Raw genomic sequence first — 18,167 nt, 5'->3', positions numbered from 1 at the left:
AAAACAGGCATAAGAGCATCTTGAAGACTTCATGTAGCATCACAGTGAACCAAAAAGACCAGATAAAGAATGGAAATGAAGGCCCCAACTCAACATTTTAAAAAATATATTTCTTTTCAGAAGAACTGTCTGGATTGAGAAGTAAGCATTTAATTTTCTAACCTGTTTCTGCATATTTAACAGAAAGGCTACAGTATGAAATTGTAGAAGTGGAGTCAGCTATTTTGCGGTCTTCCTGTAAAACATTTTAGTCTTCTAACACATAATTTGTGCCTGAAAGCTTATTTTAACCTTACATTTTCCTTTTTGTAGAATAAAAGTAGGATGATCTGTCATATGTAGCCATCTGACCAGATCACCCTGCATACATGTATGCATTCAAAACAGCCAGATCTTGCAAGGAGTTATTAAAATCATAAATGTTTAACTTTGCATATGAGTTATTGCTTGATTTCAATTCATGGTTGATTTTTATCTGTATGTCTGCTGTGATGTTTGGCCTCTATGCTTGATATACAGATGTCAATATGCATTTGTTTATTCAAATATCAGGTCATGTAGGATTATGACAGTCCATCAGCACATTTCTTCTTGAGGTTTCAAGAGAAACAAGCACAATGTCTGACAGCAACGATGGTGAGTGTTGCAGTTTGTTCTTTGGCAAAACAATTGTACCTAGTATCTTTGTTTTCCTCTTGGATGTAAATTGACTTTTGTCCATCTCTACGTGTGAAGTGTGGGAATCAGCCAGTGGGACGCGGGATGTGCTTGAAGACAATAAAGACACAGGTGGATTCTCTGAACATGAACTCATTGACATCATGTATAGTGCGTGTAATACCAGCAGCACAGGTACACAGACTTAGTGTGTATGATTTCAGCAAACTAAAATAACACGATGAAAACTTGAGTCTCTTGCTTCCTTCTCGTCTCCAGGAGAGGTGCTGGCCTCCACCATCATACAGTACCTGCAGACCATGACTGCTCAGAGCCCTCAGCATGACCGACTGGCTGCCCTGCGACAGCTGCTGGACCCCGACTGTCAGGACCCACATGTGAGCAGAGAGACTTTCCACTCCACCATGAGGGAGTGGATCGCCCAGTGCAGCCAGGACAGGTGACGCTGAACTGTAAAGGGACGGATCCGCATTACCATGATTAAAAATGTCAGGCATACAGCTTCATGTAAAATCAGATATACAGTTACAGATTAAACTGCCCGACAATGTATTGAAATTATCTCCTCACTGACAGCATTAATTGTTGCTTAAATATAAATTCACCATTAAAAGTAGCACAGCAGTGCCTTTAAGTTTGGTGCTTTTGCTTGTGATGTTTACATGCTTTTACTTTAATGCAGGACTATTTTTTTTAGTGCTACTTACTGTCTCTAAAACAGCTCAGTGTTTCTCCACTACTGCTCTCTAAGCAGCAGCAGGAGTATCAATGTAGATTATCTCCATAAATGAAGGCAAGAAGTGAAGCTGGCCTGCCAGAACCTCACTTTTGTGAATTTAGAATTAATTAAATTTTTTATCTGATTAATTGCACAAAACTTCAATTTTGCAAACCCAGTGGGATGTGTCCAATTAAACTGTTTCCAATTTGTGTTGTTGATTAAATACTTTATTCCTTTGCATTTTCAATGAGCTGTTGGAACTAACTTGCTCCCATCTCTTGTGTTTCAGTACTGATGTGGACGGCAGTCATGTATCTTGGCCAGACTCTTCTCAAGTGCCTGTAAATGGTACGGTGATCCTGTTTTGTTCAGACTTCTAATAAACATCTTAATGAGATAAAAGGTGCTTCACTAAACTTAATTTCCTCTCAGGGTTGGATTTATCGTCTTCTCAAAGCAAAGCGACTTCATCAGAAGGCCTCCAGTGTTCCTGGTTAGTTATTTCACTCCTTGATTTACTGCTTACGTTTGTCTCCTGCAGTCAGGTTGTTGTCATACTTCAGTAACTGTTTGTTTGGATTCAGTGATGGAAAGGACCTGTCAGGCACAGTGGCTGAACTGAAGCATGCACACCGCAAGCTGAGTGAGCAGAACAGCAGCCTGCTGAGGACAGTGGCTCAGTGTGAAGATGTAAACCTGCAGCTCACTCTGGAGATCACTGAGCTGAGAGCCAAGCTGGTCAGGTGAAGGATTAACTACTTTCTTCTTCATTGTGAATTCACCTCCAGTCTCTGTACGCAGGATTACACTGTAATTCCTTACAAAAGCTCATTATTATCTCAATGTCTTCATTATTTCTTATATCACCTCAGTGATATAAGATTATAACACATCAGTGATATAAGAAATTGTATTTATAGTAGTATTTCATAACATGAAATACAAATAGTATTCTGTAACAACACATTTAAAATTAAGTTAAAAGGAAACAGGATGAACAAAAATCAGCACGAAACATCAAACATCCTGCATATGTTAAAGCTGGTAAACCCAAGCTCAGGGACAGGAGGGGATAAGTAAGGTGAAAGGACTGTTAATTGATGGGCAGGTAATAGGAACCCTGGAATCAATTGGGCAAGGGGAAAAGTTTGAAGAGGAGGAAGGTTGTTAGCTGGGAAAGTGAGGCTGGAGCTCAGACAGGAACCTGGAGATCTGAGACTGAGGCAAGCAGATAGAGCTGAGCTTAGTTGATGAGGGAAACAGACAATGCGGGAAGTTTGGAGATACTGAGGCACAGAGAAACGAGTATAAACCCAACAGCTACACTGACAGAACAGCACAGGAAGTAAAGAGGGTGGAAAGGTGACAGAGTCTACAGTCTAGACGTGGAAGTGGCAGCGCTGAGTATTTACAGAGGTCTTGTTTATGAAGCTGCATGCAGCTGGTGGAGCTCTGCTCTGACTCCAGCGCACCTATATCCACTCAGAAAAATGCACATGGGAAGGAGGAAAAACCATTAAAAACACAAGGGAGGAGATAAAGGAACAACCAAGGCTGTGACAACATACTTGATATAGGCAGAGTTTAAATAATTTATTAAACGCATTTATTGAACGATGCACCTTTTTGTCACTACAGATGCATCTTTTAGCTGCTTGTAGCCACAGCTAACAAGAACATATCCAGAGTGGGTGTAAACGCATGTTCAAAATTAGTCTATGAAAACAAACATTGGTTGAAAACCACATTTTTAGGCACCAGCAGACTATAAAATAAATGTAATGGAATAATGAATTTACATGAGGGAAAGCATAAGATCAGCTAAACAGGCTATTTCAAAGGTGGTAAAACACAATTATGACACCAAACAGGCTCATTTTCTACTACTGTGGCCTCAGAGCTCAGAGAAAACTTCACCCACACACATCACAGAATAATGACAAAGTCAATAAAATCGCCATTTTCTACTCAGAATTTAGTTTTACGAAAAGAAAGAGAAAAAACGTATACCACAAGTCACTAATTAATTAATTAGATCTCTGCTTGACCGTCCATCACTTCTTTTGTGCCTGAGTTTTAATACTTACATTTACGGTACAATACATGCGTCTCATGTCCCACTAATACAGAAATGCATTCCATGCTAATAAGATTACCAGAGTTTTTGAAAGTTAAATATTTGTCACTTAGTCCACCTTTTTTGGACCTGTGATACTGTAGAAATCCTTTAAGACCCTTGTCATGGAAAAACATATATTGCGTTTTGTCAGTTGTGCGGTTTATTATATTGGTTAAATTCTGTGAGTGCAGTGTATAGACATTGTTTTATCGTAGAAAACCGATATCTCAGATAATGTGGCTTCACCATGTCTTTTCCATTAGTAATTGTCAGTTAAACACAGATTGAAATCTTCGTTTTTAACTTTTTGCCACTTTAGATTTGAATAGAGACCTGTCCTTTTGACAGCATGAAAAAGCTCTGATGTCTTTATTCTTCATGTGTGCAGCGCTCAGCGGTCAGCAGTGAGAGCCAGAACCCTGACAGAAGAGCTGGAGGAGACACGTCGGACATTTAAAGAGGCCCAGGACAGAGCGAGTCGCACACAGAGCAGCTGCACCAAACTGGTAATTCAAACACTCAGCAGTCTGCAAATGAAGTTTCCTTCTAAGTTTGATTTGTTTTTATCATGTAAATGTTTTTTTTTTTTGGTCTTCAGAGCAATGAGGTTGAATGTCTGAAGGTTCATATTAGAAGGCTCGAGGACAAGGTAAAGTACATCTTTAAAGTAAGTTCAAGTGTGACTACTGTCCCTAAGAAGGCTATCATGTGATAAAGTTTATCTCATGTCCACACAGAATGAAAAACTCACCTTTGAGAGGACGTGTTCTGAAGACAGTCTCAACAAACTGAGGAAGGTCAACGCTGAGTTGAGGGTACGAACAGATCAGTGACACACTGTTGTGTTTCTCTACGTTATGAGTTCACATTGCGAGTTAAACATCTGCATGTTCACAGGCTGAACTTGAGGAAGCCCTGGTTCTGTTGACGCTGAGAGACCGAGATATCACAAAGGTCAGTTTAAGATGGTCATGAAGGACATTATCAGTTCACATTTTTTGTTTTGTGTTTTAACTTCTCTTTTAAATATTCCTGTGTAGAAAGACATTCTTATGGACAAGATGAAGAACTCTCATGTGGAGAATCACAAAATGATTGAGGTATGTTTGATGCTCAATCACAAATCAAAAAAATATCAAACAATTCAACTTGAAACTTGAAGGAAGCCTTATCAATATATTTGGTAGTATATTTTATTCCTAGTTTTTCATTGTGAAACCAGGAAGGGTTGTTACTTCATGTTAAATTGTGAAAGGAAGCCAATTTTAAGAGCAAATTGCTGACACTAATATGAGGCAATTCCAAGCTAACTCTAATTTCCAGTATGTTCTGGTGTTGCAGGGTCTGCAGTCAGAGCTGATGAGGTTACAGGAACATTCACACCAAGTTCTTTTGAGGTATTTTCACTTAGTGGTGCATTTATCAAGTGAAACTTGTAACTAAGTGCTGCTGCTTCTTAGAAAACTTCTTGCTCTGACATGGTTTGGATTTGACTTCATTTCTGCATTACTTTTAGATAAAAGCATCTGCTATAACAATATTTCTGTGGACTAATCAGAAACTTAGTTATTCTTTATTCTCTGTTCATCTTTTTCTGTCAAAGGGGCATGACATTTAATGCTAAATTACAGTAGTTTAGCCATTAGTTTGAGTGGTGATAGGCACAGATGCAGTAATGTAGTATTACATTTCTATGAAGTTGAGGGACTCATGAGAGATGCCATCCTAAACTCTGCAACCAATCATATTCTCCACTTGCTATTGGTAGGCTTAGATTCAAAAACATCTCTCTACTAAATGGCAATTTTCAATAACATATAGAAAATTAGAAAACACACTATATGTGTTTGTATTAAGTGGATAAAATGCTATGATGTGAATAGTTAAAACCCTTAAGAGCCAAATTGCATTCCCAAAAATCATTCTCTGACCTTTGGGAGTTTTAAACATTCACATTACACGATATTATGTCATTCAGTCAATTTATTGTAAACGAATTTGGGATAGATTTGTGATTGTGACTATAAAGACTGTTTTCTAACTGGATGTTAGGGATTCATGGCCTCCTATAGTATTTGAGGAATGTGATTGGGTACAGAGTTGTTTAAAATGTGATCTCTTTGTTATAATTAATTGGCCAGATGAAGGTTTAGCAGAGAAACATCAAAAATGAATGTATTTTGCATGTTAAACAGTGTGTGGGAGTCTGTTTAACACAACTGTCTCCTACACAACTGTCTTATTAAACAGATGTGCAAAGAATTCCTTTGCCTTAAATCACAGAACTCAGAAGAGACAGATTTTTTTTTAAAGACTCAAAGTCAAAGCCACCGTGGCAGAGATATTCAGACTTTAGTCTCTTGTCTGGATCATGTTCTGCATTTCGCAGGCTGCAGCTCAGCTGCATCTTTAATAAAACCCTCTCTGCCTTTCAGATACAAACGTTTCAAACACCTCACTTCTAGTTTTATAATTCTGTTGTTTTTTTTTTGTTTGTTTTTTTTTTAAATAAACGGTGACAAGCAACCTGAACTCCATGTGTAACACCAGCAGAGTGAACATTAGGTCCACTAGCAAAGACCAAGCTATAATAATGTGAATTTATTGGTATTATGAGGAGAGGAAGTATTAGGTGATGTGAGAAAAATAATGAAAGTGAGGATGGGCATGGATATAAAGGTGGTGTGTTTAGGTACATTTGGGACGTCTTGAGAGGAGGGTGGGATTGAGAAAATGAGACGAGCAGTGCTCGATGGTTAAATAAGAATAAATAGGCTCGCCAGGTGATTAGAGGAGTTATTGAGGCGTGGCCTTGCTGTCAAACCTTAATTAAAAAAATAACTTAATATATGTCAGCTGTCATAGTTCTGTAGAGAAGTTAAATTTTTTTTTTCAAGTGAAGAAAAAGAATTCCAAGCTCATGAGAGGAATAACACGATCATTTAAACATCATTTTAGATGCACAAGTGGTTCAAAAATGACCCGTTGAGGTCATTTTCTTACAATATCTTTGTAATGAAATTTTTTTTATCATTTCATATTCCAGCTATTCCTCAAAAAACATGTCTTTGATATCATTCAAATTATTTTTTTTAATTACCTTTTATACTCTTTACGAAATTGTAACATTGGTATTACTACCCCAAGCTCTTTATCACTGATAATATCATACAAGAGGTGATGCACGAATTTGGAGGGACAGAGAGCAACAACAGCTGGAGAAAAAAAGTGGAAAAATGTCAACAAAATGGATGGTAACATTCTTCTGTTGCTGTTCTGTGTGATATTCTTCTTTTTCAATTATCAAAATGTTCAAAATCTGTTATAAATAAAAATAAACATATTTGAAACATGACCTTATACTTGTGTGGACAAATATATAATACAAACCATAATACAAATGATTATTCTTAACCAAAATGACAAAAATGTTCTAAAAACATCTTGAAAAAAGATATTGTATTGGTCATTTTTGACCCACTTATGTAAGAGTGTAAGGTCCATACACTCGTGCATCTAAGGGGGGAAAAAATATATAATAATATTTTACTTCTTCTGAATTCTGACAGGTATGACAGTCACTGTATCAGCCCTCAGGGTCTCTACAGTCCTCCAAACCACCGCTCTCTGCAGAGCGAGATGCAGGATATGCAGCAGGTAGATATCGCTTGCTGTCCACAGGTTATGTTGCCTCGATGCTGGTCTTGTGTTTCATGTAGTCAGTGTAACTTCTGTCTTTGTCGGCAGCAGCATCACAGAGGTCTGGAAGACATAAGTCTCCCATCCCTCCACACACACAGTGAAGATATTCAGAGCATCATCCACAGGATCAAGAGCGCAGAAAGAGCTCATCTTTTGCACAATAAATATCCTGAGAGGGTGAGGAGGAGTGAGTGCAGCACATGACAATAACTGCGTGGAATACATGTATGAATCTTATTTGTCTTGCGTCTTCCCTCTCATTCAGGATTCTGCTCCTGTGGAAATGCAGGAGAGGCCTTTTCCTCACCTCCAGCAGCAACAGGCAAGCATCAAGCAGCAGCTTGTCAATGTGTATGTGAGTTTTTTACCTCCCTTTCTCCTGTTATGGTAACAGACTGGATATGGTTGATGTTAGTCTCAGTTCTGAGAAGCGAAGCTAATAAAAAGAGTGTCTGGCATCTCCATTATGCAACCCACAAGAGTTACTATCTTCTGTGTAAGACTAAGTGCAGTTTTAGTGCCCCTTGGTAACTACAGACATAACAGTGTGTAAGGAAGATGTTTATAAAGCTGTGGTGGTGGTTTCAGGCTTCAGGAGCTTGAGCTGCACAAGTGTGTGTGGGAGGAGAAAGGGGAGAAGGTGGAGGAGCGCTGGAGAGCCTGGGAGCAAAAGCAAAGCCAGACTGGGAGCCAGAGTCAGATCCAGGAGGCCAAGAAGGTGGCCGTGGTGAACTGGTGGAAAGCCCGCAGCGTAGAGGGGGCTAAGGCCCGGACGAAAGAAACCAAGTCCAACCAGGAGCTCTCAGAGACACAAGCAAAGCTCCAGCAAGCAGAGCAGACCATCACTGATATGAGGGAGCAGGTCTGCAACCTGCAAGCCTCTCTCAGATCCGCACAGGAGTGTGCCGAGCGAAAACACACCAGCAGAGTTGTTCTTATTGACAAGGCAAGCAACACCGAGAGAACAGAAGAGGACAGAAGTGTGGAGACGGTCGTGAAGGATCAGAGGGATGCAGCAGTGGCCACGGATCCTGTGGAGATCTCAGGTGGAGCTGCCGCAGAGCAGGAACAAACACGGCTTCAGGTGACCACCAAAGGCCTTCTGTCCACCCTCAGACGGATGGAGGCGATGGTCAACAACGCTCTGGAGACCGCCGAGCTGGTGAGGGAGAGCGAGCAGAGGGTGAGCCAGGTGAGGGAGAGGATGGAGAGCATCACTCAGAGGGTGGAGGAAGCTCTGGTCCGAGCAGCCGACACCGATCAGCAGCTGAACACTCTGGAGGCCAGGATCACAGATACGGCTCCAACTCAGGTTCGTCTGCGTAAAAAATGTGTGTTTGCTTTACATTAGAGTAACAGTTTATCTTTATTTAACTATAATCCACAGAAAGTCATGTGGAAATATACATTTTAGAAAAGCAACAGCAATCACAGAAATATGTGGCTCAAAATTAAATGCTTTATTTCCATGCGTGTCCAAATGAATCCGGTAAGTATTTTTCAAACACGTAAACCAGAAAAGTTTATAGCGACATCTGCATTTTGTATGTTTTTATAATCAAGGATTAATTGTGTTTTGTAGAAACAAGAAATACAAAACTATGAATTGCAAAAGTTTAAAAAATTGTGTGCGAGTCAGTGTTGAAATTAGAAATGTACAAAATATATTATGTCAATATTCAATAATGAATCTTTTTTGTTTGGTTTTTTTTTGGGCACCAGAAAGACAAGCTCTGTATGGGCTTTATTTTTATGAGTAGAGATATGTCGATCATGAATATATTTTTTGTGGAAATTTTTATCCACACCAGTATAAACAATGTCTTGTTGGCAATGTCCTACACTGTTCATGTGTCTTATGTACAGAGATAGATAGATAGATAGATAGATAGATAGATAGATAGATAGATAGATAGATAGATAGATAGATAGATAGATAGATAGATAGATAGATAGATAGATAGATAGATAGATAGATAGATAGATAGATAGATAGATAGATAGATAGATACTTATATTCCTGAGGGAAATAAGATTCTAAGAGAGTCTTATACCTCATCACTTATATTACTTGTACAACTAGTAACATTAGTACTACTAGTAGCAACGTTGTACTAAAATCTATTCTCTTTGTACTTTCCTGAAGTCTCCAGCTCTCAGTCTACCAGCTGATCCTGGATCAGACTCCACCAGCTTTATGTCTGAGCCTGAAGAGTCGGGCAGAGCAGAGCGTCCTCCTCCATCTCCTGCCATCCCAGAAGTCAGCGAGCCTCCACAGCTACCCATGAATGGTATGGTGACCACACCACAGAAATACGCCTTGAGAGTTATGGCGGTTATGGGGGGTGCACAGTGAGACACAGATGAATTAAAGTTACTTCCTCCTCTGATGGAAATCCCTGAGGATGCCTGAGAATAGACTGCAGATATTTACATCGCACACAACAGCTGGTACAGAGAGAAGGAAGAGAGAATAAGCTTTTAGGGAGGCTATGTTTTCTATCAGAGGGGGCTGTGGGGAAAAATGAGGGAGATCAGAATGATTTTTTATCTAAACACAATGAGGGTCAAGTATTTTTGGATACATCCATCACTTTAATATGAGTTTTTTTCAAGCAAAGTTGCTGTTTTTGAGTTACATATTTCATGTTCTCAGCGCCTGCGGTTCAGCCTGTTTTATCAACATCTGATTTGCTCTTTAGGACTTAAATAAAGATGCAGAGAAGCTAAAATCTGTAGTTTGCAAAGTAGCAGCGCAAGCTTTTAGTTGCGTTAGAGCAGAATAACTGAAATGTGAGTGAAAGAATATGAATTTTTAGGAAATTAAAAAGATTGCAGCACATTTATTGTTCAGCTCATTTAGAAATTCTTACTCGCTCTTTACAGAGAGTTTAGAAGCTGGTTAGCTTTATGTAAATACAGGAAATACAAAGCTACAGTCAGTTTCCAGTTCTTATGCTATACTGATCTAACTGGCCTCATATTCCAGCATCAGATGCACCAAAAGACTGAAATCTATATTCTCATCCACCAACAAATAAGCAGTTCCTCAAATCCTCAAAGCTTTTTATTTTAAAATAGGAAAAGAGGAAAAACTGTCTTTTTGTGATGCTTTAACCTGCTCATGTGCAAGAAAGCTGATACACCTGCACTGTAAAAAGTGAGGTTTCTCACTTTATCACATATTTTCAGTATTAATAATGCCACAATAATTGTTTTTGGCCAAAGGATGGTTCCTTCTGTTCCACCTCTTCAGGAAAGGTCACTCTTTTCCACCCCTAGAAAGAGTCCGGGTGGCTCAAAGGGCCCAGTCTTATATTCAGTTGTTTATTTGTGATGTAGAGGAGGGTTTGGAGCTTGTTGAGGTTGCTGAGAACTCGTGGGTGGCCTCAGCGGGGGGAAATTACATCTTAAAGGAGCTGACAATAGTTGTCTAGATGTGCAGTTGTTTGTTTTATGGCCTTCTGTCTAAAGTTTACATTGTCCAGTGCCATGTTGGTGCATCCACACGTCCAAAAAGCTGCTGTAGGACAAACAGTAAATACTTTATGCTATATAGTTACACTGTTAAAAGTATTTGTACATTTTACCGTGAAAAACTGTAAACTCTAAAACAGTTTGATGCAGTTTATATAACACTGAATCACCGTAAATAGGTTAATCCGGAGAAAAGTGTGTTTTTTAGATTTTTTTTTTCTCTTGAAAAAGTACATTTCCAGACTCCTGCACAGTTTTAATGGAAAAATGCAGCAATATGTATAACAAGGCTTTAATTTTTGCATTTAATTCTCAAAAAGAATACAGTTTTTCCCAGTTAAATGTATATATTGTTATACTGGTAATGGAAACATGCTGCAATATTTACAATAAGTAGTATACAGTTTGTTACCAGTCAAATTAATGTACTTTTGTGTGAATAACAGACTTATGCTTTAATATTAAAGACAGCTTTAACCTCAGTTTTTGCTAAAAAAAATACATATATTTAACGTTAAATATACTAACTGTTGTACTGATAATAGAAAAATGCTGTAATATTTGTAATAAGTTACACAAACTTAATTTTATGTAGTATTTTCATGTAAATTTTCAAAATTTTAATGGTTAAAACTCTTTTTTTACAGTAAAATATGGAATAAAGCATATTTTTTAACCCTAAAATAAACAATATCAATACATTTCTTTACCGTAAATGTAGAAAATGTTTTACTGTAATTTTACGGTAGCATTCTGGCATCCACAGCTACCAGAATTTTACCATCAAAAACAACCAATTTAGTCTAGTTTAGTGTCCATCGATATGGAATGTGGAAGGTTTTATCTTCCACATAGTGAAGTGTAGTTTATTTTATTTGTTTAGAATGGGCAACACATAACAATCAATAACGCAGTAAGTAAAACAACATCAAAACACAAAGAAGCTGTTCTAAAACACATATATACAGTGAAGTAATAATCCTAATAATAAAAAATACAATATTATCAATAAATGCATATGAAAAAGCATCCCGAAAGATTAAAAAAATTTATCAATGCAAGTAAACATACAGGACTCACACACAGTCACATAAACAAGTCTACAGCCGTGTTAAAGGCTCGTTGCAGCTATAATTACACTACTTGTTAATATCAGTATGCTAATAAATATAATAAGATAAGATAAACTTTATTGATCCCACAGTGGCGAAAGTTCACCGTTACAGCAGCTCCAAAAATATAAAGGCAGTACAAGAATAAATAAGAAAAAACACAGTACAAAAATTGCAGAGCACATAATATACAGATGATGTAAAAAAAAAATACTATGTAGAAGACTATATATAAGAGGATGAGGTATCAGTTATTGGACATAAGTAGGTGGAATGCGTGTGTAAATTGTGGGGAAAAAAATGATATGTAAAATGTAAAAACTATCAGATTTTTTGAACCTCAGTGGAGAGGGGGATCAAGGGTAAAGGAATAATCCACTTAATTTTGGTGTGGACCCGGTTTGTGGTACAATAATGTATCATAGAAGAGTGGACTTTTAGCTCAGTAAAATTTCAATAAAAAAATGCAAATATTAAGAATGATTCTGCCTACTGTTTCAATCGTGGTTGTCGTCATGAAGAACCGTGATCGTCTGTACAAATATTCATGGTAATAACAGCGGGTGAACTGACTGATCAGATTACAACACAATGAAGCAAAACCTAAAAATAAATGTTGACATTTTTTCTGTCTGTCAGTGCTTCAGCGGTGATTTTACATTTGTTGATGCCATCTAAAGCACAGCTCCACCTCCATTAAGGCTTTAATAAAACTATTCTACATTCCTTCCTACCTTCCACTATCTTCCTCGCACTAATAAAACATTGATATGAGATATTAAATCAACTTCAGTCTTACCACTGTAACATCTCAAAGAGATAAAACTCGCTTTTAGGTTTTATGTTGCTGTTTAAAACCGAGACATAGTCAGGTTGTGTAATGCATAAAGATCCCCTGAAGACTGAATATAAATAGTTTAGAAAAGCAGCGGGTCTCTAATGCGCTGCGTGTGTGTGGCGGCTGTAAACAGTGAGCTCTTTGATGGGAAATCTAGAAATGAAATGTGGAAATAACAGAATCTCTGAAGCTGGAATGGGAGTTATTTTGTGGTCAGGTTGGACACTTCCAGAAAAAGCAAGATTGTGATCAAGTGAGGAAAATTATACTGCTTTGGGTAGTTTTCCTTGTTTTTTTCTGAGTGACCTGTGTAAGGACAAATAAAGTAAAATTCTGGCTGTGAAAAGCTGCATCAATCTGGTGATTTTGGAGTCTGATTTGTGCTTTACAGGGGTCAAAATTCATGAAGTGTCATCAACAAATAAGCAACATTAAAGCAGTTGGTTTATTTGTAGTTTTTTAAATTACCTTAATGGTGACATATCGCTGTTGAGCGCTGATGGTGCTTGATATAATATCTGAGAGTTACAGGTATTTAGTGCTTTTTGGCCACGATACTACAAACATTTTCCAGAGAGCCTCTAAAGCGGGCGACAAGAGCTTTCAACCAGCGGATCAAGCACCTCATTTGCTCGACACGGTTGCCAGGTTATTGTTGCCCCTAGTTATAAAGGTGGGCTGGGTGGAAGACTTCCTGAAACAAGAGTTACAGTAGTTCTGCCAGTGAGATGAATATCACACTGCCAGCATCAGCTTCACAGGACAGAAAACTCAATTTATGTCTTTGCTGTTTGTTTTCTCTTTCTGTTTCTGATGCATATACACTCACTCTCTCTCCCTCTCTCTCCCTCTCTCTCCCTCTCTCTCGCTTCTTTCTTTTGTTAACTGGCCCATAACATTTGCATTGCACATGCTTTCCTGTTAAATGCAAATCAACTGTTGTCACTGTCTGTGCTCTGGCTCTAACAGGTGGCTCAGGACCAGGCAGCTGCAGCAAGGTAAGACTCCCTCCTGCTCGATAACTGTAGAATACAGTTTTATCTCTGTATGCTGAAGGTGGTACGTATTTGTGGGTCTTTTGTGCTTTTTGAAGATGTTGTGGGGAAAAGCTCTTTTTGTGGCCGACGCTATGTAAAGATAGGAGAAGTGCGACTGCGCTGCTTGGTTTTGTGGTTTGGACAGTGGTGAAGAAGAACTATGTACATTAATTTTAGTACACTTTGAGAGTACTCAAGTATTTCCATTTTATGCTGCTTTATACTTACACTCCACTGTAATTCATATGATAAAACTGTACTTTTTAATCCTTAGTTTCCAAGTAGTCATCATAGTCACACCTTTCTTTAAGCACCTCTGTCCACCATGTAAAAGCAGCACATAAATGTGTAATAAATGGCTTGTAACACACTGTAATGCAGTTATAAGCAGGTGTGAGTACATTTTTAATAATGTACTGTGTTTCTCAACACATACATTTTCTCCTGTAATTGGATTTTGCAATATTCTGTTATAATAAACAGATATTTCTGCTCATAATCACATATACCAATATACTGTTTATAAATGCTGTGGAGGTTCTACAAAATATATGAAAATGCAAATGAAATGAAATTGTACTTGTGTGTGTAGATTGTTGTTATCATACTTTATCATTCATTTTGAGCAAAACCATGAAGTAACTTTAAACACAACCTTCCTCAAGTTGGAGTAAGCAAAAAGAGCATGTGACTTCTTGGCACAAATTGCCCCTTTCATCAAAAATTCTCTTCACACTGAGCGTTTAAGATCACCAGCTCACATTAGTTCAAATGGTGATGCTGCATTTTGGTGTGAATGTCAGCTGTGTCCCTCCAAACAATGTGTCCGCTGTGCTCCTTCGTTTACACAACATGCAGGATGATGGAGGCATTTGAAGAGAAAAACCATCTCAGGACTAATAAGCAGCCCCTAAGAGAGATGTCCTCCTGGTTAGCAGAGTAAACACACATCGTAGGGACACAATTTATCTATCAGTCTCTCACAAACATGCCCTCACGTACAACAAGAGATACAAAACAAACCCTGCAGGAAAAGAAAATAACATGCTTCTTTAAGTTTCTTCAGGTTTTGGTTGTGGGATGATCAGAGGACCAGCAGCCTGAGAACACACACACACACACACACACACACACACACACACACACACACACAGTTTACAGACAGACACACACTCCACAGCAGCCCAAAGAGGCGCACAGAGCCCTTCTCCTTAAATGGTCAAAGCTCCCAGGAGTGAAAGAGAGGCTGCTGCTGAAAAAAGACAGGGAACAGAGGGGACGGGAGAAGGAAGGAGAAGCCCTGAGGATAGAGGAGTTTTCTGAGGAAAAGGCTGAGAGTGACAGTTTGACTGTGGGAAGTCGGTCTGAGTCGGAGAGACCAGCGCCAGTGTGTGTCTGTGTGCGTTTCTCCACAGCACTACAGCGGTGGACTCAGGTAACGTGCACGCTCTCTGTGGACAGGTTCGGCTGCATGGAGCTGTGGGGTCTTAGTGGGTGATGTTTGTAGGGGGACGCATGCAGGTTGAGCTCTGTTAGTGGGTTGCAACTTGTGCATGAAATCTTGTAGACAGTTGTTGGTCTGATTCGTAGCTGCCCGGGTGAGTTAACATGATCTGCTGTGTGTCATATTTCCTTCGCCTTGAAATTTGTGGAGTTAATCTGCTCCCTAACCTGACCGTACATCTTTCTCCTGTGCATCCATTTCTTTTTCTTTCTCACACTTCCTCTGCTCTGTTATCTCAGATCGTGCCTCTGTGGTAACCACTTCCTCCCCTGGCCCTGTACTCTGCGCTTCACACAACCAAATTTTAAACAAATCTGGCCAGAGGGAGTGGGCTTATGTAACAGAGAAGGGGAGGAGGGTGCCGGTTCCCTCCATCTCCTCCATCTGAGACAGCTCCGGCTGGGAAGTTGATTCTGACTGTGATGGTTCTGATGGACGAATAAGTTTTCTCTGTTCCTGGTTGTGTAAGAATGAGGAAAGAGTTGTGTGTGAGGAGTTATCTGCACTCCGGCTTGTATGTTCTGTCCTGTTCCCCCCACAGGAAATAATGTGACTGATTCAATTACTCTGCAATATTTATCTGCGTCTCATGGTGTGCTGGGGAAACACTCTGCACCGACGAACCTCCTGCTGTGTAGCTTGACATCTTTGTTTGGTCTGAAGCATTTTCGAGTAGCACGAGTTTCATCGCAGTCATTAAAAGCAGAATTCTTTCACTGGAAGACATCTGAGTTTGTTTGAGTGCTTAGTAACACATTTAAAGGAGGTAAAACAGACAAGGCAGCAGGTGATACACTGGCTGCAAACTGTTCAGTGTTTTTGTTATTTTATTCTTTTTTATTCTTCTCCATATTTGGCAAATTTTGAGAAAAAGCAGCTGATGCAGTCGATGACATGAAAACTGCAGGTGGTTGTTGCCAAAACTCCCCTGAATTTCAGGAGCAATTACTTAGAAACATCCAGTGACTCACTTTCATATTTATATATGCAACAGAACCTTGAAGCTGATTTCTTTGAATCTAAGCTGATAAATAATTTCTGAAAACGTAGACTAAGAAGTAGGTTTAGGATTTCAGTTATGACATATGAGAGGTTCTGTTTCTTTACAGCAGAGAGACAATCAGCAACGGTGAAGTAAAAGAGTGTTTTTAAAATGCAAAAGTGTGTGTTCTACGTGTTTCTGCAGACTAAGAGAGATAAGTGAGTATTCTCCTGTATGGCAGTATTCCTGTAGCCAGGAAATATCCTCGCAGCTCACTGGGAGAGAGTTAAACAAGCCATTTCCTCCCCAGTGACTCACAGCCTTTCTGTCCCTATATATTCCCAAGAACTTGTCATGCTTGTGATGACATTGAGCAGCACTCTGCATATTTTGGCCCCAAATTCTCAGAGGATTTGTCCAGCATTAAGTGCATGCCATACCTCTGAAATAGCCAATAATTCTTCACACCTTTCACTTGTCTGCATGCCTTGTTCAACAGCTGGTGAGTGTAACTACAGGCAGCACTGGCAGTGAGAACAGACGCACCTGTAGTGGTCAATGTGCTAAATCTTTCTATTTTGGGTGAAATGTGTACGAAATGTGCAGCTCCTGCTCCTTCAAAGGGTTAAAGTTACCCTGCATTTATATTTGAATAAATTTGTGACTAAAAAGGAAACAGCAAACAATGGTTCAAACAAGTTGCACACATAACTGCTGACTAAATTAGGCCATGTTTGGCTTTAGTTCAGTGAGCTACATAACTGCTGCAGTGTTCAAAGGACTTACAGCTAAAATAAATAGCCCATTATTCAATATTTTCATCGGCAAAACAAATAATCAGCAACATCATTTTGTTTGCTCTTGTCTTATTTTGGGTGTATCTTTTGCAATTTGTCTTCATTTTATGCTCTCATCGTCCTTAATATAACAATTCTTCCTCTTCCACTTCCAATTTTAGTAAACAAATCTTTAATAAATTCACAGTTGACTGACTTGAAGCACAAAACATTTAGTGCAGACTCTACAATAATGGTTTCTCCTCTCAGTAATCTTCCATGTGGCGTGCACTCACTGGCTTTTTTTCCCTCAATTTATCCACAAGCCCCTCTGTTTGTTTTACAGTGTCCCTCAGGAGCTCATTGCCTCAGTCAGCTTGTGAGAGCAACGTACACTGAATGTAGCAGAGTTTTGTAACAACAGAGAACATCCCAGTCAGTGTTTGTGGTCAAAACAGCAACAGCCTGACAAAAGTCACAGTGTGGGAAGAAAAACACACGGAGCTCAACCATGAGCACTATATCTGTTTATTATTTTGTTTTATGATTAGTGATGCTGTAAAGCAGAGATGCCGCTTTTGAATTTTCCTCCGCTGAGCGACAGATAAAAATGATACAACTGCTGCGTCTTAAATCTAGCAGAAGCATCATTTTCTGAGGAAGCCCTAAATAAGTATAGTTACAAGCTTAAAGGTGCCCTGTGGGGTTTTCTTGTAAGAGTTCAGCCACTGAATGTGTTCAAAGCATTTCCTTCCTCATAAATCAGTCACAACATTTCTGCATTCTTGATAGTTTGCTTTTGGTTTTTGTGGCGCGTTACAGTCACCTGCATATCAGTGAAATAGTGTGAAGCTAACAGCAGTGTGTTAACTGTGCAGCTGGTCTTTTTGCATGCATTTGTGTACTCTGGCATGTCCACAGTAAGAACAAAACATGTACGCACATACAAATGTTTCTCTGCAACATCTCCTTTAAGTGTACAATCATATTTTTCATGGTCTAAATGATACAAAGCCTCAGACGTGTGAGAGAACGCAGCAGCGGCCACTAACTCTACCTCACAGTTACATGTTTCCCTTTTAAGTATCTTAAAAAGTTCTCATGTGAAAACTCAAAAGCCAAATATGTGAGTCGTAGGACAGTAACGCTTTCAAGGCAGAGGTTTTATTTCTGACCATCTTTTGGGAAGATTTGCTAACACGCTGTCGCAGTTCAATGAAG

At 39.0% G+C, this 18,167-nt stretch overlaps 1 protein-coding gene across 1 annotated transcript in view; it reads left to right on the top strand.

Annotated features, from left to right (window-relative positions):
• The first annotated feature begins 48 nt into the window (after positions 1-48).
• The window catches only part of mrvi1 (murine retrovirus integration site 1 homolog), a 34,623-nt gene continuing 16,504 nt past the window's right edge, over positions 49-18,167 (top strand). Inside the window, exons 1-19 of the mRNA XM_023282843.3 lie at positions 49-141; positions 553-636; positions 736-852; positions 937-1,117; positions 1,689-1,747; positions 1,832-1,892; positions 1,984-2,142; positions 3,907-4,024; positions 4,117-4,167; positions 4,256-4,333; positions 4,416-4,472; positions 4,559-4,618; positions 4,860-4,915; positions 7,088-7,175; positions 7,266-7,397; positions 7,486-7,571; positions 7,809-8,532; positions 9,367-9,511; positions 13,617-13,645. Of these exons, the coding sequence (XP_023138611.3) occupies positions 618-636; positions 736-852; positions 937-1,117; positions 1,689-1,747; positions 1,832-1,892; positions 1,984-2,142; positions 3,907-4,024; positions 4,117-4,167; positions 4,256-4,333; positions 4,416-4,472; positions 4,559-4,618; positions 4,860-4,915; positions 7,088-7,175; positions 7,266-7,397; positions 7,486-7,571; positions 7,809-8,532; positions 9,367-9,511; positions 13,617-13,645 (2,220 nt within the window). The 5' untranslated portion in view covers positions 49-141; positions 553-617. The remainder of the gene's footprint in view (positions 142-552; positions 637-735; positions 853-936; positions 1,118-1,688; positions 1,748-1,831; positions 1,893-1,983; positions 2,143-3,906; positions 4,025-4,116; positions 4,168-4,255; positions 4,334-4,415; positions 4,473-4,558; positions 4,619-4,859; positions 4,916-7,087; positions 7,176-7,265; positions 7,398-7,485; positions 7,572-7,808; positions 8,533-9,366; positions 9,512-13,616; positions 13,646-18,167) is intronic.

This window comes from Amphiprion ocellaris, chromosome 1 (assembly GCF_022539595.1).
Source record: "Amphiprion ocellaris isolate individual 3 ecotype Okinawa chromosome 1, ASM2253959v1, whole genome shotgun sequence".
Lineage (NCBI taxonomy): Eukaryota > Metazoa > Chordata > Actinopteri > Pomacentridae > Amphiprion > Amphiprion ocellaris.
The sequence above is the reverse complement of the archived record's forward strand: the minus strand, read 5'-3'. Positions and strand labels throughout refer to the sequence as shown.